Genomic DNA, 24,000 nt, shown 5'->3' with positions numbered 1-24,000 from the left:
GCCCACTAGGAGGGAACCTTAACTTCTCCGTAGAAACAAGGACAGATTCCTCCTCCAAGAGGGAACCCATATCCAAGGCAATAGCAAACCTCCACAAGCAAGCCTTTGTGCCACTGATGATCTCTGCACTCCACCAGCAATCTCCAAAACTTCTTGAGCAGCAAGAACCACAAGGACCAATCAGCCCCCTTAAAAATCTGAGAGAGAGCGCGGCTGGACAGCAGGAAAACAGTCCACAAAAATCCTTTGAGAAACACCCACCGGGAGGGGAGGGAAGCTGGGGAAGTAGATGACTGGCAAGAGCCACTTGTCAGGCTGCACCACAAGCAAGATACGTACCTCCGGCTGCAATCCAAGCTATAAAAACAGCCCATTGATCACCAACGAAGCCCCGCTCTAGATTGCACCTTGAACTCCACGAGGAAAACGTAGAAGAGAAAACGCTAATGAAGAGGGGGCGTCATTGCAGAAAACGCTGATCCAGCAGTGAAGAAAGCACAGCCACCTTCAAGCTCCAGAAATGAACTGCCAGGAGCTAGAAAAATGCATGTGGGGGCAGTCAAGTACCTAGGTGACTGATTCTAGCCATCATCCATGAAGAGGAAAGCACCTGGAACATGATCCAAAAACTTGCAAAAACGCTGCTGGAAACACAGCAACAAGCCACCTCGCCTGTTCCAAACTCCACCAGAAAACGCAGATGCAAAAGCTGAGTGTTGGACCACCGCTTGGAGCCACCAGAGAAGGTGAGTTGGAGAAAAACAGATCAACAAGCAACTTGATTGATGATACCATGATAAAGTTGCACAATGCGGAAGCAAAACATAGGGGGGAGAGAGAGAGAAAGAAAGATAGATATATTAAGCGTCTACTAAAGACCCAATGGGCCTATGAGACGAAAGTGATACAATAATGTCCATGGCATATCTCATCATGGAATGGAAAATAAAACATAAAGAAAACATAAACATAACTATCTCACTAGGGTGATACAAAATTGTCCATGGAAACTCATCATGGAATACTAAGAACATAGAAACATGAGAGCAGCATCATCTCCGAGTAGATGGTATACCACTCTCCAAAATATCAAGCATGGGGCAAATGAGTATGGCCGAGAGGTCTCCTTAGCTATGTCACATGGAAAAGTAGCTCGATGGCGGTGGGGCATGTCCTGGATCTGGAGCCGATAAGGTGATCGTGGCCGACGGGGGAGGGGGGTGGGGGCGTCGGACACGCTGGAGTGCGGAGGCTCGGTCTGAGGTAACTCCTCTCAGGCGAGGTAGGTCCGGAGCAGCTCGTGGAGGGTCCACAAGATCCACTATATCGGTGTCCTCCACCTCCAGGGTCCAAAAGAAACTGGTGATGGTTGGCTAGCAAGGGAAGGGGCGGGGTGGCTGGGGCCGAAGCTCTCTCAAGAAGGTGCACCTGTGTCTGTGGAGCTCAAGCAGGAAGAGGCCTAGGCAATGGTCTTGGAAGTCAACGATCCTGGAGAGTGGACCAAATCCCTCGCGAAATAGATAGTGAAACCTCCTGCGGATCTCATAGTACACTGGGCAACGGCGTATGTAATGCTCCTCCGTCTCAACCTCTGCGTGGCATAATCGGCAGATCCTCTCCTCTTTGGGTCTCCGTATGAGCTTCCCAACTCTGAAGACGTGCTCAGCTCTATCTGTCTCCACTCTTCAGGCGGTGGGATGAAACCCGTATGTGGCCAATCGCAAGCCGCATGGCATGGGACATGTGAACACTAAGTAGCCTGGTTTTGCGACATGTGAACACTAAGTAGCCCGGTTGCTGGATGAATCCATCCTCAGTGAGTGAGGAAGTGATCTCTGTAGCAGTGCATGCTCGTGGGGAGCTCGGAAGGTGTGATCCATGTGCAATGGGTGTAGAGGCTGAGAAGATCTAACCGGACTGGTGTAGCCTAACATGATAGTACATGTGTGGCTTGTGGGGCCTGACATGGTGTACATGTATGGCTCATGGAGCTTGACATGATGTAATTCTCTGGGACTAGCTATCTTGGAGATCTTCTGTATTTATGTTTTGGGAAGGTTCCGAGCCCTAGCCATTTTATCGGATACAACTGAGCCGATGGGTGTTTATACAACTGAGCCGATGGGTGTTTCATCCAGTCTAGTTGCATTCATGTGTATGCATGACTTTGATTTTATCTTTGGATGACTTGTCTTGTTTGCCTGGACGATGCTTGAGATTTCTTCCTGTGATGTCCATGGGACCGGGGACGCCTGGGCACCCTGTGGACGTGTATGTGCACACATGTTTGGGACTGACAGGCGGTCTTCATGTGTTTTGCAGGTGGTAAGTGTACCCAAAAACCCAATTTACAGCTTTATGGTTTCATATACTAATAATTATGGGTGCAGGTTCACACACACTTATAAGTGTCATGTCCATGTGTGCACATGACATTTCCTCCTGCTAAACTTGATGACGGGATTCCAAGGATTCCAAACTTTGACCTTGGATGACTGGCATCATCCCCTTGTCTCTTTGTGGAGTCCCAAACTAGTTATCCTTCCTTTGTGGCAACCTTTTGAGTGAAAACCTTGCCAAACTCTGATCCACTCCAAATTTGATGTTGGAACTGTGTATCTGTTTCACTTTGTCCCCTTGCCTCCTTGCCCTATCCTTGAACACAAATATGAACCCTTCTTCTTGAAACTAATCATGGCACCCTTGGCTCCACCCCTTGGGATGATAATCGTCCCTTGGAGTTGCATCATAAAAGGCTTCCTTGGCAACCCCAAATGGCTACTGACTCTTATGAAACTCCTCCCTTGGGTTTTGCTTGACACCAACCAGCTTTTGGGGGTCTTGACACATGCTGAGTTACTTTTCAAATTTCCTTGGACTTGTGCACCTTCTCGGGACACTGTCAACACTTAGCCTTGTTGAGCGTGATGTTGATACAATGTTGCATGATCACCACACCACCAAAAGGTCAAGACACGGGCGATAGTTTCATCCATGTGCGAGGGATGTCACGTGCATCCCGCACTTGGATGCCACGTAGACATTCTGTACAGAAGGTGCAGGACCTGGGATGGTGAACTGGTCCCATGTGAGCCCAGTCCGGGACGAGTCAGCCAGGGATCCATCTCAGTCGTCCGAGGTCAGGTGTGCATTGTCCTGCACATGAGTCCAAGGTCAGGTGTGCATTGTCCTGCACATGGAGCAGTGCCAGTCCGCGCTGTGAGTCTCCCTCTGGAATGATGACAGATGATCTGTGTATCTGGTTTGCAACTGGATGCCAGGCCTCTGTAGGCATGTAGGTTTGCATGTAGAGATAGGGGCCAGCCCATAGGGCTACCCCAGGATAGAAGAGCTTGCATTTGCACTCTTAGTGTGGGCATGGGGGAGGTATAGAACCACCCCCAAGGGGCCAGGAGGGCCCACATTGTGCCCACCAGCCATGGCTTGGGCTGGAGGGGCTGTCAGCCAGCCCTAGGGCTGCTGGACAGGCAGCCGACAGGGCTAGAAGCCCTACCCAGCCAGTCGGCCAGGTGTGGGGGGCAGTCCCACACCTCTACGCAAGGTGCCCAGCAGTCAGATAGCTGTCCAGAAGGTATGCGCAGGCTGGACAGTAGTAAAATAGGTGTGAAAGCATTTATTTAATCAGACTCAGTCGTGGGACTTCATAAAGACAGCCGACTGGATGCAGTGAAGGGTATAAAAGCCCAGCCCATAATTCATTGATTCCATCTCACAATTCACCAAGAGCCTCAAGCATTCAAGGGCCAGGACAGCCAAGGGTTTGCTAAAGCTAAGGGGTGAAGGACTGAAGGTCAAGGGCAGGTTTTCCAGCCAAGAAAAGGTCAAGTACTTTGTATTTGTTTCAGTTTTACATCATTCTAATAAAGCAAATACACCATCCGTGGTGGGGGCCCTACAGAGGGTAATTGGGACCCAATACTGTGTCCTCTCCATCTTCCCCTTCTCTCTCTATTTTTTCTGCACATTGTCTTACAGTTTGTGCGTTAATTCCGTCGCGAAAAGAGTGCTGTTTTCTGAGTTTTGAAGTACCGATCCTTCTCCGAAGCTTCCGCATATTACAGTGGTATCAGAGCCTACTTCAAGGACGAAGATTCAGCAAAGAAAACCAGAAAACTTTTCGCTCGTGTGGTTGGTTTTTAGACGCCGGTGGACTACCCCTTTCGGAGTGACTCCTGTCCCTCGAAGGACGGTTGGTTTTTAGCCTCCGGAAGCCTCCGGAAGTCTCCCACACAGATAGTGGATGGTCAGATTGCGTTCCGGAAAGGAACTGCATATTCCCGCTATGGCGAGCTTTGGCGACGAGAGAGAACCAGAACCATGGGACCAGAGTGCACCAGGCAGCCCAGCTAGGGCACCCGGCTTGAGTGTACAAGACATGTTCCAGCAGATGATGCGAGCAATCGCAGACCAGACAACCAAGTTGGATGAGCAGAAGGCGCGGATTTTGGCTCTGGAGGAGCGTTCTCGCTCTCCAGCGTCGCGTTTTCCATCTCCTCCTCCCTCTCCTTCCGTACCTCAGATACCAGATCCTCGTCACAGGGACCCTCTCGAGGGGTCACAGCAGCAGTCAAGCTCCTTGCTTGAGATGCAGATACGGGCATTGGAGATTCGACAACGAGAAGACGAAGCCATGCGACGAGTAGAACACGAGCGTTACCTCCGAGCTTTGGACGCCAGATTGACACCGGCGGCGCCCTCGAATCATTTTCCCGAGAAAATGAACTTCAGTAAGTATAACGGTAAACTCGATCCCACTACTCTGTATTCATGGTTACATCAATTTGAAGCTTACTTTGCCGCAGTTAGGAAAACAGATATTGACAAAGTGATCTTAGCCAGTTGGTATTTGGAAGGTGAGGCCATTCCTTGGTGGACTCAGTGGGCTCATGCCCACACCAGATCAGGTATGGCAGCTTATGGGTGGGACGAGTTCGTCCGTGACCTTAAGCAGCGGTTTTTACCGCCCCACTACCTTGAGCGACTCGAAGACGAGTTCAGGGGTGCGCGTCAGAATGCGCAACCAGTCCTTCAGTTTGCCAATAGAATTTCGACCTTGTGTCTACAATTAGGCTTATCTGATGCGGACAAGAAAGGGCAGTTTTTGTATGGCTTGGACACGCACATCCAATGGGAGGTGCGTATGTTTAGACGAGCCACCTTTGAAGACGCACTCTCGCTTGCGCAGAGTGCATAAATGAAACACAATGGTGGCAAGCCCAAGACTTCCCAGCCGGCTTCTCCCAAGGCTAACACCTCGGGGGGCAAAAGCCAGAACCAGACGGGGTCTTCCCCAGGACAGAGCCCGGGAGCCTCGGGCTCCAAGAACTCGAACAATGCGTCCAAGCTTACTCCAGACCAGAAAGCGGAGGCAGGCAAGACAGGTGGCAAGTTGAGTGCTGAGGAGCTTGCTCAGTACAGGAAGGAGGGTAGATGTTACTTTTGTCACACAAAAGGACATACTTCTCGGGATTGTCCGAAGAAGCCTCCAAAGCCCGCCGCCGCCTCCACAGCTTCCGTGGTGAGCACAGCTCCCACACAGACCCCAGCGGCTACCCCTAGTTCTTCAACCCCCGGTGCTTCAGTTGGAGCAATTATTAGCCGGGAGCTCGAAGATAAGCAGAAGGGCGTCCATGACCAGGAGTATGAGCGCAACGAATTGCTCAAGTCCTTTGGCTACATAGGTGGCCAGAGAGTCGTTGTCTTGTTTGACAGCGGCAGCACGGAGGATGTGATCACGGAAGAGGCCGCTAGGCGTGCCCGTTTCGAGCTCACTCCGGTGGACAAACAAGTTGAGGGTTTTAGCACAGGTATGACTACGAGCGTCAAGTATGAAGCTCTAGGTGCTAAATTAGTCATTCAGGGCATAGAGTTTGTGCGTGATTTTATGGTTGCCCCTCTTGTAGGAGCAGACATAATTTTGGGGATCCAGTGGTTTCACAAGTTTCTCCCTGATGTCAAGTGGGACAAGCACACGTTCCAGATTGATCGGAATGTGTCAAACACCCCTGTGACCATTAAGTGTGAGCCAGGTATTCCAAACTTTCCGCTCATAAGCCACTTGCAGGCTAAGCGAGCAGTTAGGAAAGGCGCACAGTGTGCGATGATTTACATCCAGACAGCCCAGACGGTGGCCAGTGCTTCCGAGAAGTACTCGGTTCTCCATGACAAGTTCCAGAAGATTTTTCTTCGGGACAGTCTCCCTCCCCAGCTTCCCCCGTCCAGACCGGAGGATCACAAGATTGACCTCCTCCCAGGCTCGGAACCCCCGAGCAAGTTTCCGTATCGCCTTTCTAAGGCAATGGAATCGGAGTTGGACCGCCAACTCCAAGAATTGTTGCAAGCTGGCTTCATCCGCCCCAGCGTGTCGCCATTTGCAGCACCGATCTTATTTGTCAAGAAGAAAGATGGGTCTTCTCGGTTGTGTGTCGATTATCGTGCACTCAACAAGCTGACTATCAAGAGCAGATTCCCTATGCCTCGAATTGACTATATTCTCGAGAGGCTGAATGGAGCTAAGGTGTTCTCTAAATTGGATTTAAAGAGTGGGTACCACCAGGTTCGGATTGTTGAGGGGGACATCCCCAAGACAGCTTTCCGTACAGAACGGGCCCACTATGAATTTGTAGTCATGCCATTTGGTTTGACGAACGCCCCAGCTACATTTAACCGCATGATGATGCGTATTTTCCGGGAGTTGATTGGAGTGTGTGTGTTCATATTTTTGGACGACATACTCATATTTTCAGCCACAGTTGAGCAGCATGACGTTGATGTGGAGAAAGTCCTTAGGTTGCTGGAAAGCAACGAGCTCTATGTCAATGAAAAGAAGTCAGAATTTTATCTGTTCCAGGTACATTACTTGGGATATATAATCAGTGCCGAAGGCATTCGACTTGATCCGGCTAAAGTGGCCGAGATTGTTAACTGGGAAGTACCTCAGACTGCTTATGACATTAGATCATTTGTGGGTATATGCCAGGCATATTCCACCCACATTGACAAGTTTTCCGATCTCTCGGCAGACCTCACCGATCTGCTAAAGGGAGTGAAAACAAGGAGGCAAAAGATTCGAATGACTCCACGAGCGTTGGAGGCATTCCAGAACCTCAAGGTGGCTTTGTCAGAAGCGCCTTGTCTAGCCCTTGCCTCGTGGGACGAACCATTTCAGGTGATCACCGATGCGAGTAACATCGCAATTGGCGGTGTATTGCAACAGAATGGTCATCCAGTAGCTTACATGTCTCGTAAGTTACTGCCCGCCGAAAAGAATTACTCAGTCTACGATCGTGAACTCCTAGCAGTCATTCAGGCCTTGAAACATTGGAAACATTTCTTGTATGGCCGTGACTTCGAGGTTCGCACTGATCATCAGGCATTGCGCTGGATTCAGACGATGCCCAGTGCACAGTGGAGTGATCGACAGCACCGCTGGAGTCAGATATTCCAGCAGTTCGGTGGTATGATTGAGTACCTTCCAGGAAAGGCCAATCCAGTGGCCGATGCTTTGAGCAGGAAGGGACAAGTATCTGCGATTCAGACCACTAGACTAGACCTTGTTGGTACAGGACTAGAAGACATGAAGCACACGTATGCGGATTCCGAGGAATTCGGTACACAGTGGGAACAGGCATTGGATGCCACAGGACCATGCCATTTTCTGATACGCGATGGTTGGCTTTACTACAAAGGCCGACTGTGTGTCATGAAATCATTCCGGGCAGCTCTTCTCCATGATGCCCATGACGCCATTACAGGTGGTCATAGGGGCATGAATTCGACTCTGGAGAAGTTAGAACGGCAATACTATTGGCCAAAGATGAGGCGTGATGTGTTTACCTATGTACAACGCTGTGACATTTGTCAAAAGGTGAAAGCTCCTCGTGGAAAGAAGATAGGGTTGTTACAGCCTTTGCCAATTCCTGAGGGTCCTTTCCAAGACATTTCGATGGACTTTGTCACAAATCTGCCTCCCAGTCCGAGTAAGCGTAATACACAGTGTTTGACTATTGTTGACAGGTTCAGCAAATTTGTGATGCTTATTCCTTGCAGGGCCAATGTGACCGCCGAAGATGTTGCCCAGCTTTTCATTCGGCATTGGTACCCGATTGGTGGGATTCCTAGGACCATAGTGTCAGACCGAGATGCCAAGTTTACCAGTCATTTTTGGAGGGCATTGTTTGATAATTTTGGTACTAAGTTGAATTTTTCCAGTGCATTCCACCCACAGACAGATGGCCAGACAGAGATATACAACCAGTTGGCCTTTGATGTGCTGAAGTGTTATGTCCACGATCAGCAAGGTAAGTGGGAATCGTTTTTGCCTTTAGTTCAAGCTGTTCTGAATGACTCTTTTTCTTCAGCTATTGGCAGGACTCCATATGAGGCAGCGTTTGGAAGGCCTTTCCAATCGTTGTTAACCAGGACGTCGTCTTCAGTACCGGAGGCGAACCGAGTGACGGAGTCTTACCAGGAGATCCTAGAGTCCGTTAAAGACAGATTGGCTAAAGCGCAAGAGGCCTACACTCGACAGGCCAATAAAGACCGAAGGGACATGAAGTTTTCGGAAGGAGATTGGGTATATCTTCGGATTATGAAGCAAAGATTAAAGCAGGTGGGCAAGCGATGCCCAAAGTTGTCTTTCAGGAGCTTCGGACCATTCCCCATCCGGAAAAAGATTAATGAGGTGTCTATGCAGTTAAAGCTACCTCCGAGTTGGACTATGCACGATGTATTTCATGTCAGTTGGTTAAAGCCATATGCAGGTCCACCCCCTTCAGAGGTCAAAGACGAAGCGGAACCAGACATCATTGATGAAGCCGAAGTAATGGTTCCAGAACAGATCCTTCTGCACCGTTTCAAGCATGGCTCAGGCCGAAGACTACGACAGTTCCTCACGAAGTTTCAGGACCGAGGAACTCATGAAGCGGTATGGCTCGACAAAGAATTTTTCGAAGACTATCCGGCTTTATTGACGGATTATTTGGAGGCTATGCAGCTTCCGTCAAGTTAAGCAGAAGGGGATGTCACGTGCATCCCGCACTTGGATGCCACGTAGACATTCTGTACAGAAGGTGCAGGACCTGGGATGGTGAACTGGTCCCATGTGAGCCCAGTCCGGGACGAGTCAGCCAGGGATCCATCTCAGTCGTCCGAGGTCAGGTGTGCATTGTCCTGCACATGAGTCCAAGGTCAGGTGTGCATTGTCCTGCACATGGAGCAGTGCCAGTCCGCGCTGTGAGTCTCCCTCTGGAATGATGACAGATGATCTGTGTATCTGGTTTGCAACTGGATGCCAGGCCTCTGTAGGCATGTAGGTTTGCATGTAGAGATAGGGGCCAGCCCATAGGGCTACCCCAGGATAGAAGAGCTTGCATTTGCACTCTTAGTGTGGGCATGGGGGAGGTATAGAACCACCCCCAAGGGGCCAGGAGGGCCCACATTGTGCCCACCAGCCATGGCTTGGGCTGGAGGGGCTGTCAGCCAGCCCTAGGGCTGCTGGACAGGCAGCCGACAGGGCTAGAAGCCCTACCCAGCCAGTCGGCCAGGTGTGGGGGGCAGTCCCACACCTCTACGCAAGGTGCCCAGCAGTCAGATAGCTGTCCAGAAGGTATGCGCAGGCTGGACAGTAGTAAAATAGGTGTGAAAGCATTTATTTAATCAGACTCAGTCGTGGGACTTCATAAAGACAGCCGACTGGATGCAGTGAAGGGTATAAAAGCCCAGCCCATAATTCATTGATTCCATCTCACAATTCACCAAGAGCCTCAAGCATTCAAGGGCCAGGACAGCCAAGGGTTTGCTAAAGCTAAGGGGTGAAGGACTGAAGGTCAAGGGCAGGTTTTCCAGCCAAGAAAAGGTCAAGTACTTTGTATTTGTTTCAGTTTTACATCATTCTAATAAAGCAAATACACCATCCGTGGTGGGGGCCCTACAGAGGGTAATTGGGACCCAATACTGTGTCCTCTCCATCTTCCCCTTCTCTCTCTATTTTTTCTGCACATTGTCTTACAGTTTGTGCGTTAATTCCGTCGCGAAAAGAGTGCTGTTTTCTGAGTTTTGAAGTACCGATCCTTCTCCGAAGCTTCCGCATATTACAGTGGTATCAGAGCCTACTTCAAGGACGAAGATTCAGCAAAGAAAACCAGAAAACTTTTCGCTCGTGTGGTTGGTTTTTAGACGCCGGTGGACTACCCCTTTCGGAGTGACTCCTGTCCCTCGAAGGACGGTTGGTTTTTAGCCTCCGGAAGCCTCCGGAAGTCTCCCACACAGATAGTGGATGGTCAGATTGCGTTCCGGAAAGGAACTGCATATTCCCGCTATGGCGAGCTTTGGCGACGAGAGAGAACCAGAACCATGGGACCAGAGTGCACCAGGCAGCCCAGCTAGGGCACCCGGCTTGAGTGTACAAGACATGTTCCAGCAGATGATGCGAGCAATCGCAGACCAGACAACCAAGTTGGATGAGCAGAAGGCGCGGATTTTGGCTCTGGAGGAGCGTTCTCGCTCTCCAGCGTCGCGTTTTCCATCTCCTCCTCCCTCTCCTTCCGTACCTCAGATACCAGATCCTCGTCACAGGGACCCTCTCGAGGGGTCACAGCAGCAGTCAAGCTCCTTGCTTGAGATGCAGATACGGGCATTGGAGATTCGACAACGAGAAGACGAAGCCATGCGACGAGTAGAACACGAGCGTTACCTCCGAGCTTTGGACGCCAGATTGACACCGGCGGCGCCCTCGAATCATTTTCCCGAGAAAATGAACTTCAGTAAGTATAACGGTAAACTCGATCCCACTACTCTGTATTCATGGTTACATCAATTTGAAGCTTACTTTGCCGCAGTTAGGAAAACAGATATTGACAAAGTGATCTTAGCCAGTTGGTATTTGGAAGGTGAGGCCATTCCTTGGTGGACTCAGTGGGCTCATGCCCACACCAGATCAGGTATGGCAGCTTATGGGTGGGACGAGTTCGTCCGTGACCTTAAGCAGCGGTTTTTACCGCCCCACTACCTTGAGCGACTCGAAGACGAGTTCAGGGGTGCGCGTCAGAATGCGCAACCAGTCCTTCAGTTTGCCAATAGAATTTCGACCTTGTGTCTACAATTAGGCTTATCTGATGCGGACAAGAAAGGGCAGTTTTTGTATGGCTTGGACACGCACATCCAATGGGAGGTGCGTATGTTTAGACCAGCCACCTTTGAAGACGCACTCTCGCTTGCGCAGAGTGCAGAAATGAAACACAATGGTGGCAAGCCCAAGACTTCCCAGCCGGCTTCTCCCAAGGCTAACACCTCGGGGGGCAAAAGCCAGAACCAGACGGGGTCTTCCCCAGGACAGAGCCCGGGAGCCTCGGGCTCCAAGAACTCGAACAATGCATCCAAGCTTACTCCAGACCAGAAAGCGGAGGCAGGCAAGACAGGTGGCAAGTTGAGTGCTGAGGAGCTTGCTCAGTACAGGAAGGAGGGTAGATGTTACTTTTGTCACACAAAAGGACATACTTCTCGGGATTGTCCGAAGAAGCCTCCAAAGCCCGCCGCCGCCTCCACAGCTTCCGTGGTGAGCACAGCTCCCACACAGACCCCAGCGGCTACCCCTAGTTCTTCAACCCCCGGTGCTTCAGTTGGAGCAATTATTAGCCGGGAGCTCGAAGATAAGCAGAAGGGCGCCCATGACCAGGAGTATGAGCGCAACGAATTGCTCAAGTCCTTTGGCTACATAGGTGGCCAGAGAGTCGTTGTCTTGTTTGACAGCGGCAGCACGGAGGATGTGATCACGGAAGAGGCCGCTAGGCGTGCCCGTTTCGAGCTCACTCCGGTGGACAAACAAGTTGAGGGTTTTAGCACAGGTATGACTACGAGCGTCAAGTATGAAGCTCTAGGTGCTAAATTAGTCATTCAGGGCATAGAGTTTGTGCGTGATTTTATGGTTGCCCCTCTTGTAGGAGCAGACATAATTTTGGGGATCCAGTGGTTTCACAAGTTTCTCCCTGATGTCAAGTGGGACAAGCACACGTTCCAGATTGATCGGAATGTGTCAAACACCCCTGTGACCATTAAGTGTGAGCCAGGTATTCCAAACTTTCCGCTCATAAGCCACTTGCAGGCTAAGCGAGCAGTTAGGAAAGGCGCACAGTGTGCGATGATTTACATCCAGACAGCCCAGACGGTGGCCAGTGCTTCCGAGAAGTACTCGGTTCTCCATGACAAGTTCCAGAAGATTTTTCTTCGGGACAGTCTCCCTCCCCAGCTTCCCCCGTCCAGACCGGAGGATCACAAGATTGACCTCCTCCTAGGCTCGGAACCCCCGAGCAAGTTTCCGTATCGCCTTTCTAAGGCAATGGAATCGGAGTTGGACCGCCAACTCCAAGAATTGTTGCAAGCTGGCTTCATCCGCCCCAGCGTGTCGCCATTTGCAGCACCGATCTTATTTGTCAAGAAGAAAGATGGGTCTTCTCGGTTGTGTGTCGATTATCGTGCACTCAACAAGCTGACTATCAAGAGCAGATTCCCTATGCCTCGAATTGACTATATTCTCGAGAGGCTGAATGGAGCTAAGGTGTTCTCTAAATTGGATTTAAAGAGTGGGTACCACCAGGTTCGGATTGTTGAGGGGGACATCCCCAAGACAGCTTTCCGTACAGAACGGGCCCACTATGAATTTGTAGTCATGCCATTTGGTTTGACGAACGCCCCAGCTACATTTAACCGCATGATGATGCGTATTTTCCGGGAGTTGATTGGAGTGTGTGTGTTCATATTTTTGGACGACATACTCATATTTTCAGCCACAGTTGAGCAGCATGACGTTGATGTGGAGAAAGTCCTTAGGTTGCTGGAAAGCAACGAGCTCTATGTCAATGAAAAGAAGTCAGAATTTTATCTGTTCCAGGTACATTACTTGGGATATATAATCAGTGCCGAAGGCATTCGACTTGATCCGGCTAAAGTGGCCGAGATTGTTAACTGGGAAGTACCTCAGACTGCTTATGACATTAGATCATTTGTGGGTATATGCCAGGCATATTCCACCCACATTGACAAGTTTTCCGATCTCTCGGCAGACCTCACCGATCTGCTAAAGGGAGTGAAAACAAGGAGGCAAAAGATTCGAATGACTCCACGAGCGTTGGAGGCATTCCAGAACCTCAAGGTGGCTTTGTCAGAAGCGCCTTGTCTAGCCCTTGCCTCGTGGGACGAACCATTTCAGGTGATCACCGATGCGAGTAACATCGCAATTGGCGGTGTATTGCAACAGAATGGTCATCCAGTAGCTTACATGTCTCGTAAGTTACTGCCCGCCGAAAAGAATTACTCAGTCTACGATCGTGAACTCCTAGCAGTCATTCAGGCCTTGAAACATTGGAAACATTTCTTGTATGGCCGTGACTTCGAGGTTCGCACTGATCATCAGGCATTGCGCTGGATTCAGACGATGCCCAGTGCACAGTGGAGTGATCGACAGCACCGCTGGAGTCAGATATTCCAGCAGTTCGGTGGTATGATTGAGTACCTTCCAGGAAAGGCCAATCCAGTGGCCGATGCTTTGAGCAGGAAGGGACAAGTATCTGCGATTCAGACCACTAGACTAGACCTTGTTGGTACAGGACTAGAAGACATGAAGCACACGTATGCGGATTCCGAGGAATTCGGTACACAGTGGGAACAGGCATTGGATGCCACAGGACCATGCCATTTTCTGATACGCGATGGTTGGCTTTACTACAAAGGCCGACTGTGTGTCATGAAATCATTCCGGGCAGCTCTTCTCCATGATGCCCATGACGCCATTACAGGTGGTCATAGGGGCATGAATTCGACTCTGGAGAAGTTAGAACGGCAATACTATTGGCCAAAGATGAGGCGTGATGTGTTTACCTATGTACAACGCTGTGACATTTGTCAAAAGGTGAAAGCTCCTCGTGGAAAGAAGATAGGGTTGTTACAGCCTTTGCCAATTCCTGAGGGTCCTTTCCAAGACATTTCGATGGACTTTGTCACAAATCTGCCTCCCAGTCCGAGTAAGCGTAATACACAGTGTTTGACTATTGTTGACAGGTTCAGCAAATTTGTGATGCTTATTCCTTGCAGGGCCAATGTGACCGCCGAAGATGTTGCCCAGCTTTTCATTCGGCATTGGTACCCGATTGGTGGGATTCCTAGGACCATAGTGTCAGACCGAGATGCCAAGTTTACCAGTCATTTTTGGAGGGCATTGTTTGATAATTTTGGTACTAAGTTGAATTTTTCCAGTGCATTCCACCCACAGACAGATGGCCAGACAGAGATATACAACCAGTTGGCCTTTGATGTGCTGAAGTGTTATGTCCACGATCAGCAAGGTAAGTGGGAATCGTTTTTGCCTTTAGTTCAAGCTGTTCTGAATGACTCTTTTTCTTCAGCTATTGGCAGGACTCCATATGAGGCAGCGTTTGGAAGGCCTTTCCAATCGTTGTTAACCAGGACGTCGTCTTCAGTACCGGAGGCGAACCGAGTGACGGAGTCTTACCAGGAGATCCTAGAGTCCGTTAAAGACAGATTGGCTAAAGCGCAAGAGGCCTACACTCGACAGGCCAATAAAGACCGAAGGGACATGAAGTTTTCGGAAGGAGATTGGGTATATCTTCGGATTATGAAGCAAAGATTAAAGCAGGTGGGCAAGCGATGCCCAAAGTTGTCTTTCAGGAGCTTCGGACCATTCCCCATCCGGAAAAAGATTAATGAGGTGTCTATGCAGTTAAAGCTACCTCCGAGTTGGACTATGCACGATGTATTTCATGTCAGTTGGTTAAAGCCATATGCAGGTCCACCCCCTTCAGAGGTCAAAGACGAAGCGGAACCAGACATCATTGATGAAGCCGAAGTAATGGTTCCAGAACAGATCCTTCTGCACCGTTTCAAGCATGGCTCAGGCCGAAGACTACGACAGTTCCTCACGAAGTTTCAGGACCGAGGAACTCATGAAGCGGTATGGCTCGACAAAGAATTTTTCGAAGACTATCCGGCTTTATTGACGGATTATTTGGAGGCTATGCAGCTTCCGTCAAGTTAAGCAGAAGGGGATGTCACGTGCATCCCGCACTTGGATGCCACGTAGACATTCTGTACAGAAGGTGCAGGACCTGGGATGGTGAACTGGTCCCATGTGAGCCCAGTCCGGGACGAGTCAGCCAGGGATCCATCTCAGTCGTCCGAGGTCAGGTGTGCATTGTCCTGCACATGAGTCCAAGGTCAGGTGTGCATTGTCCTGCACATGGAGCAGTGCCAGTCCGCGCTGTGAGTCTCCCTCTGGAATGATGACAGATGATCTGTGTATCTGGTTTGCAACTGGATGCCAGGCCTCTGTAGGCATGTAGGTTTGCATGTAGAGATAGGGGCCAGCCCATAGGGCTACCCCAGGATAGAAGAGCTTGCATTTGCACTCTTAGTGTGGGCATGGGGGAGGTATAGAACCACCCCCAAGGGGCCAGGAGGGCCCACATTGTGCCCACCAGCCATGGCTTGGGCTGGAGGGGCTGTCAGCCAGCCCTAGGGCTGCTGGACAGGCAGCCGACAGGGCTAGAAGCCCTACCCAGCCAGTCGGCCAGGTGTGGGGGGCAGTCCCACACCTCTACGCAAGGTGCCCAGCAGTCAGATAGCTGTCCAGAAGGTATGCGCAGGCTGGACAGTAGTAAAATAGGTGTGAAAGCATTTATTTAATCAGACTCAGTCGTGGGACTTCATAAAGACAGCCGACTGGATGCAGTGAAGGGTATAAAAGCCCAGCCCATAATTCATTGATTCCATCTCACAATTCACCAAGAGCCTCAAGCATTCAAGGGCCAGGACAGCCAAGGGTTTGCTAAAGCTAAGGGGTGAAGGACTGAAGGTCAAGGGCAGGTTTTCCAGCCAAGAAAAGGTCAAGTACTTTGTATTTGTTTCAGTTTTACATCATTCTAATAAAGCAAATACACCATCCGTGGTGGGGGCCCTACAGAGGGTAATTGGGACCCAATACTGTGTCCTCTCCATCTTCCCCTTCTCTCTCTATTTTTTCTGCACATTGTTTTACAGTTTGTGCGTTAATTCCGTCGCGAAAAGAGTGCTGTTTTCTGAGTTTTGAAGTACCGATCCTTCTCCGAAGCTTCCGCATATTACAAGGGAGGCAATCTTAGATTAATCAGCTTACATGGGTGGAAGCTTTGTCTTCTTTCAGCCCTAAACGTTGAGATAGGAACATCCTGATGCAAAACGCAAATAGAGAGAGAGAGAGCTGTGTTTTCGGTATATTATATAGTACACAAAGAACGTACAAAACTTGTGGCCATTGGCCTTCCAAAATAGGAAACATAAAGCCTATCTATGACCTGCCCCATCTCTTGGGGGTAGATGAATCACAATGAAGCTTGATCTTGCCTTTTATGGGCACATGGAAGCATTTCCCAACTGGCCGACTACTGCTTGGCTGGTTCCATGGGACAAATTAATACATAAAATGTAGTATCTAGTCCATACTATGCATAATGGAGTTGATAGTTATATAGTCTTGTGGGTTGACTACCATGAGTATAGAACATGCACATTCCTAAAAGGTGATTTTGGGCATGTTCCTGGATTCATCTAGGTATATAAAATGCTGAACAACTTCCGGTACCTGTCAAGGTTTGGTTACTACTCGAATTTTTTGTTTATTTTCTGCCTAATCAGGGACTAGCCTTGGAAGACCAGCCATGTCCATGTGTGCACCTGACAGATAAGGCCTGTACAATGTATATGTTGTTGGACAGTGGGCTGAATGGTGGACAACATAGAGAAAAACGCAAGGGAATAGGCGGCGGGACTGGGCAGCATAGAAAACTCAGAAACCCTAAAAACGCAAAACCCTAAAGGTGCACAAACCCTAAAAATGCAGAAACCCTAAAAGTGCAGAAACCCTAAAACCACAGATGCCAACATGAGAAGGAGAAGGATTCGTGGCTTGTTTGAGCTGTGATACCATATTGGAATCAGGGGTTCTGGGCTATGGAGGCTCGTAGATCACCGAGTAGATCACCATGGTGGGTATGTGGAGAGGGATGAACCTTGACGGAGAGAGGAGCTTCAACCCATGGCTTTGATGCACGAGAATGAGAGAGAGAGAGAGAGAGAGAGAGAGAGAGAGAGAGAGAGAGGGGGAGAGCAGAGAGAGAAGGGTTAACAGCCAAGAAAGAGCAAGATTGCACAACTCAAACGATATTCATTGTGATAATGAATCCACCCAAATACATGCTTTTATAGGCACCAAGGCCTTATCTTTTGACCCTAAATAAGAGGGTGTTCACATGTAGGCCTAGCGGGGCGTGCCGTAACAGATTCCACCACGTGTCCAAGAGAGAGAAATATAGAGAGAGAAGATAGAGAGGGGGGGAGAGATGGGTATAGGCATAGTTGTTTCTCGTACCGGTACGAATGGGTTCGTACCGTACGGCACGATACAGTACGATATCGTACAGTATCGTATGGTACGAGTTTTTTTTTTCCTTTTTTCCTTGAAAAAAAATCCAAATGCTTTAAAAAAATATATAAACCCTGCTTAACGAAGATCCCAAATGCTCGCAATGCTTCGCAACTTTCATGTCCACTCAGTATTCCATATGGGGTTGTTGAGAGACCTAAAAAATCTGGCGAGGTAGACTGGTAGTGTACACTTGATTGGTAGGATGAGAGAATCTTGCTACATGACTTGGAGATCCCTAGTATAGGTAGGCTAGACAGTTAGATTCTCAAGTTATGTACGAGGGAGAAGATTTGGACATTGCCATTTTGATCTAGAGAGGAGTCCCTAAACCTATCACCCTAGATGCACTGCTCGTATTTGTGCAAGGATGGTCCCTTAGTCATAAACACTACACTGGGAGACCTTTGGTATTGCATTACCCATCCAGGTTCTTTTTTGGAGACAATCGGGAGATCCATCTGGGAGAGACACATATCCATGTTCTGGTTCCTCAAGCACTGTAGACTCCTCCCCTCCCAACCTTCCCTCACATTCAAGCTTGAAGCTCCATAGGTTTAAGTGTAAAAAATAAAAACCGTATTTTATCGCACGGTATCCAAAAATTTCATGTCGTACCAAAAATTCCCGTATGGTATCGTATTGTACGGTATCGTATTTTCGTACCGTGACAACCATGGATCGTATAGGGAACTTTACACAGGACACACACACTGAGCAGGGAACATGCCTCACCCCCTTTTAGGAATTTATTCAGGAACAATCCACGGGCTCGCAAGCCAAGATCAATACATCAATGAATACAAAAGCAAACAAATATGCGGATTTAGTCGAAGTCGATGTTGATGTTGAGGCACGAGATCTTGATGCCGAGCACACCACCCGGACTAGTACCAAATCCAAAGTTCTCCAAATCCAAGTCCAAATCCAAATCCAAATCCAAATCCAACGAACCCCAAGCTTGAACATGAGGTGCACAAGAAACAAGTGTGGATGGTGAAGCTTATGGAGACCAACCGAAAGTTTGTTGCCCCAACCGAAGAAGAAACATCCCACAAAGCTGTATAGATGCGAATGAACTAGGATGTGTACACAATAGCATGACAACAGTAGTTTAGATCAGCAAGCGGTTCATAGCACCGACTAGGGAGGTGGTGGCATGCAGTACTTGCATGGTGGCACATAGGCAATAGCAGCTAGGCGCAAGATCTGGCAACAGCGCTGAGAACAGCAGTGGCAGTCTATTCTGCAGGGGGCAGCGTTGGGCAGCAGGCAGAGGCGGCCCAGGCGTGCGCGGGCAACGCACAGGTGGTTGCGCTAGTTTTGACAGCTGTGGTAGCTTGAGTTGCAGGCGGTGCCCAGATCAACCAGGCGGCACTATCTTGCACGTGGTGGCTAGGTGGTGGAATAGCTAGGCGTAGTAGGTGGCGGCGGCGATTCAGGTGGTGACTAGGCGTGGGCGGCGCAGATGTACAGCGGCGACGATTGCTGTCCAAAAGCAAGCGGCGGTGACGGCGGTGCTGTCTAATAGCAGCTCTGCAAGTGGCGCAACATGTAGTCGCACAGTTCCGTACGGATGCACGAATCCGTACAGTCGTACGGGCTGGATGACGTGGCACTTGTAGGGGTTTTAGAAACGTTTTAGAAGTTTCATATTTTTTTGAAACGGCAAAAAAAGTTTCAAACAAAAATGACTATATATATATATATATATATATATGCTTTCATAAGGTTAGAAAAATTTGAACTTACGATTGAGAGATTTGAGAAGAAATAATAGTGAAGAAGGACAAAGACAAAAACAAAGCATTTGAAAGATAAAAAATAAATAAACAAAAACAAAAACAAAGCATTTGATATATATATATATATCTTTGAGTGCTAGTCTCTATCATGGCTGAGTATGCCCATCACCTTCGGAGAGTGATTGAAACTTAGTTCGCTAGTTTTATAAAGCATGTTCTTTTGGACTAACCTTATACAAACCTGAACCTACTCTTGGGCACTGATGACGTGAGTAGGGATGTCATAGCTTATTGTCCACGCTATGCATGATAGAGTTGATGAACCTACACATCATGTTCAAACAGACATTGGAGTTAATGGTTGCACTTTTGAGTCGAAGTCTTTTTTAAAGTTTAGCTTAATGTTTGGTTCAGGCCTTAAGTGCTTTAGGTTTAGAGTTTACAGTTCTCTGTTTTGCTATTTTGTGTTGTTGTTTAGTATCTAAGCTCAAAAGGTTTAAGTTCTTATTAAGAAGTGTGTGTATGCTTTTCTGTGTGTGTGTTTTTTATTCTTTATTTTTTAAAGTTTCTTTCATTCATATAATTGTTTTGTTTTGTTTTCTTGTTTCTTGTTTTTTTGTTTTTGTTTTTTTTTGTTTTGTTATGTTTTGTTTGTTTGTTTGGTTTTTGGTTTTTGTTTTTGTTTTTTTGTGTTAATGTCTTAATTAAAAGTCTTCGTTTGATATTATCTTTTGATTTCCTCTCCTTAGTAGCTAGGTTTGTTAGTTTATTTATTTTTGATCTTTCAATTGCTTTGTTTTTGTCTTTGTCCTTCTTCACTATTATTTCTTTCTCAAATCTCTCAATTTGTAAGTTTAGATTTTTCTGACCTTATGAAGGTATATATATATATATATATATATGCATTTTTGTTTTAAACTTTGTTTTTTGCCGTTTCAAAAAAATATGAAACTTTTGAAACGTTTCTGAAACCCGTTTCAAATTAGGCGTTTATGAAACTCCTGGAAACTATGGCTATGAGATAAAACTCCGCGCTTGGTTGTTTGGCGCTGATGAGCTCAATGCTTTGATGGTGATGGTGATGGTGATGACGAGCTCCACGCTTCAACAATGATGGCCACGCCTTGATGATGATTATCAATACCCCACTTTTATGGTTGATGAAGATCAAGTGAAGTTCGGGTTCATAAAGCATGGCTTAGTGCAAAGGAGTCAGAGGTCAAGTCTTGCTTGGGGGACGGAGACAGCCTACATTGGCATACCAAAACAACCCCCCCTTGGCTAAAGTAGGGGCAAAAAGGGAATTATGGAGAGGAGCCTTTTATAGAAACAAGGCATTATAAAATCCAAAAGGGTCCAAAATGGATAATTCAGATTCTTGGGGTGCTTACTACTTGAGAACCCATGACTCAAAATACTCAGATTTTGGGGGACTTCCTGGGTAGAGAACCCAATATATTATAATTGAAAAGATAGATTTTTGGAAGTTAACAAACTTCCCGCATGATGATGATCTGATATCGTCTTCTCGCGTCGACATTTCCAAGATTCTGACACTTGATGGTCAAGTGTGGGACGTGTACTTGCAAAGAACAGATGCTTCGTGATGGTGCTTGCAGTATTGACGGTTACAATCTTTTTAGGTATGAGAACCAGGGCAGAGGATCTGAGGGAAAGGATAAGCTCCTCCATGATACTTTATCTCATAATATTAATGATATGAGATATGAGCACTAAGTACCTTACTACTATATATGCAAGAGTTTGAGAGGAGGTGGTCAAAGGAGATGCTTCCCCAAAAAACGCATCTAAAAGGATGTTCTGGAGGCATGGCTCTGCAGATGGCACAGAAGAGCAAGATCCCTAAAAATGCAGTCACAGATCTGAGCAAACGCACCCAAAAAAAAAACGCACAAGTGAGCAAGCCGTCTGCTTGTGGAGAGGGTGTAGTCCGAGTTGAAGAACACATCACCTTTGGCTGCAAGGTTCGGAGAACCAGCACTACTAGTTGGAGAAGACCACAGAGCCAGAGGCCGGCAGGAGCAGGCTGGAGCACAATAGCTAGGAGTCCAGATAGGTAGATACTTTTTTGGCCTTGGTGTATTTGCAGAGTTGTCTTTGATTAGTGTTAACCAGCGTTATTTACTACATAATTAGTAATGCTTTGGCATCCTTATGTACCAATTTAATGGCAATGGGTTTTTTTCTCATGTAAAACTGTATTTGCTAAATGTTTGCAATGTTCCCTTTCTCACCGACAATCTTGGTTTGTTTGTATCTCAAGGCTGGTCGATTATCCATATACTCTCCAGGATAGCTTGATGTGCACAAGGGTGGTAGTCATGGCCCAAGGCTTGTGGGGGGACCAAAAACATACTCTGGGCATTCATCTAGGTATATATATTCTTAAGTCTGCCAAAGCAGAGCCTTTTCAGAGAAGTCCTTACCATTCAAGAAGCAACCATGGTTCTCTATACTATGTTTGCCTTTTTTTTGGTGGCATAAGAGATTATGTGTGGCCGATAAAGTAACCAAGTCTTTTCAAAGCGAACATTAGCAGAAACTTGTCTAGTGACAAGTAGGACCTCATTAAGCTTGGCTTGTTTCTCTTGAACTTGTATTTCCTGTCTTTCATGCCCTAGGTTTGTGTATCAAAGCTACACTGAATATTGTTTTTTTTTTTGTGTGTGTGTGTGATCTTGTTTATGCAGAAAGCTTCAATATTGTTTGGTGGAATAAACCAATCACCTCACCACAGTGTGCTGTCAGCAATGAAGCTCTCTATGGATGCACTAGTTCAACCAGGTCTTTTGAAGCACAAGGATAAAGACATCCGGTTGCTGGTAGCCACATGCATCAGTGAGATCATGAGGATTGTTGCTCCTGATGCCCCTTTTAGTGATGAAATCTTGAAGGTAGCTTGTTTCTTTGCATCATCCTTCTGTTGTGTAAAGCTAACTCGAAGTTGAGGTTCTGGGGATTTTTTGGTGGTGTTTCAGGAAATATTTGAGCTGATTGTAGCATCGTTCAAAGGTTTGAATGAAACATCAAGCCCATATTTTCACAAAAGAGTGAACATTCTGGAGATGGTGGCCACAGTAAGGTCATGTGTTGTGATGCTGGATCTGGAATGTGATGACCTCATTCGGGAGATGTTCCAGACATTTTTTTCAACAGTCAGGTGATGCTCTTACTTGTAGTGGGTCTTCACACTTGTCACACACACATATATATATATATGTGTGTGTCCACATATATATGTGTGTGTGGGACCATATATTGATACCAAGTTCTACACCCACTATTGGGCACTGATGACGTTAGTTGTAGTATCTAGTCCATACTATGCATGATGGAGTTGATGGTTTATTGTTTTGTGGGTGACTACCATGAGGTTATAAATTGCACTTTCTTATAAGGTGAATTTGGGCATGTTCCTGGATTCATCTAGGTATATACACATATATAGTACATGTATATACATGTACATACACATATATATATATATATATATATATATATATATATATATATATATATATATATATATACATGTACATACATATATATACATGTATATATATTATACCTGTATACATACATATATATACATGTATATATATGTATGTACAGGTATAATATATATACATGTATATACATATACATGTATGTACATATACATGTATATATATGTATGTACAGGTATATATATATACATGTATATACATGTATATATATTATACCTGTACATACATATATATACATGTATATATATGTATGTACAGGTATAATATATATACATGTACATGTATATATATATGTATGTACAGGTATAATATATATACATGTATATATATGTATATATATACATATATGTATACATGTACATACATATATATACATTTTTGTTGAGGCCCTTCATGAAATAAGAATTGAGGATTTCCTCCATGGGCCAATTGGCTAAATCCAATCTACGGAGAAGCTTCCAAAATTTAGTAGCATGGTCCTCCACCTTAAGGCTTTTTTGGTTCATCTGGCACAGCTTATCCATAGCACATGCACAGAGATCTTGTCTTCCCTGAATCTTTGGAGGAATGCATCTCAGATTGCATCTTAAGTGGGAAAATGGGCGTACTCATACTAAGCAACCCAGAGAGCGGCACTTTTATGTAAGGTCAGGATGAAAGCTGCTTTTTGGAGGTTCTAGTCCACCAGGCCGGGGACGTTCATGCACCAAGTACTGTCGAAAAGAAGGATATGAGCATCCGCATCCTCCGAGGAATTCCCAGAGAACCTGGGATACTTCAAGGTGACCGTTGGTCACGGAAGCATGTTATAATTTAGAAGTGGTGGTGGGGGGTGGTGGTGGTGGTAGTGGTATGAATAGTGGTGGGGGTGGGCTTATCGGTTCTTCCTTGGATTCGGATTCCGATTACATGTACATATATATGTGTACATGTACATATATATATATATATATATATGTACATGCATGTACATATATACATGTACATATATATATATATATGTACATGTATATATGTACATGCATGTACATATATATATATATATATATATGTACATGTACATGTATATATGTACATGCATGTACATATATATATATATATATATATATATATATATATATGTACATGTACATATATATATATATATATATATATATATATATATATATATATATGTACATGTACATGTATATATATATATATATATATATATATATATATATATATGTACATGTACATG

General features: G+C 46.6%; 1 protein-coding gene across 6 annotated transcripts in view; it reads left to right on the top strand.

Moving 5' to 3' along the window:
- Positions 1 to 24,000, top strand: part of LOC147641911 (sister chromatid cohesion protein PDS5 homolog A-like) — a 51,887-nt gene that overhangs the window by 1,453 nt on the left and 26,434 nt on the right. For all 6 annotated transcript variants that reach the window (XM_086801039.1, XM_086801035.1, XM_086801033.1 and 3 more), the window contains exons 2-3: positions 21,945 to 22,148; positions 22,233 to 22,414. In XM_086801039.1, coding sequence (XP_086657165.1) covers positions 21,945 to 22,148; positions 22,233 to 22,414 — 386 coding nt within the window. The remainder of the gene's footprint in view (positions 1 to 21,944; positions 22,149 to 22,232; positions 22,415 to 24,000) is intronic.

The sequence above is a fragment of the Cibotium barometz genome, chromosome 1 (assembly GCF_041138505.1).
Source record: "Cibotium barometz isolate CiBa-2024 chromosome 1, ASM4113850v1, whole genome shotgun sequence".
NCBI lineage: Eukaryota > Viridiplantae > Streptophyta > Polypodiopsida > Cyatheales > Cibotiaceae > Cibotium > Cibotium barometz.
This window is presented reverse-complemented; position numbering and strand designations above follow the sequence as displayed.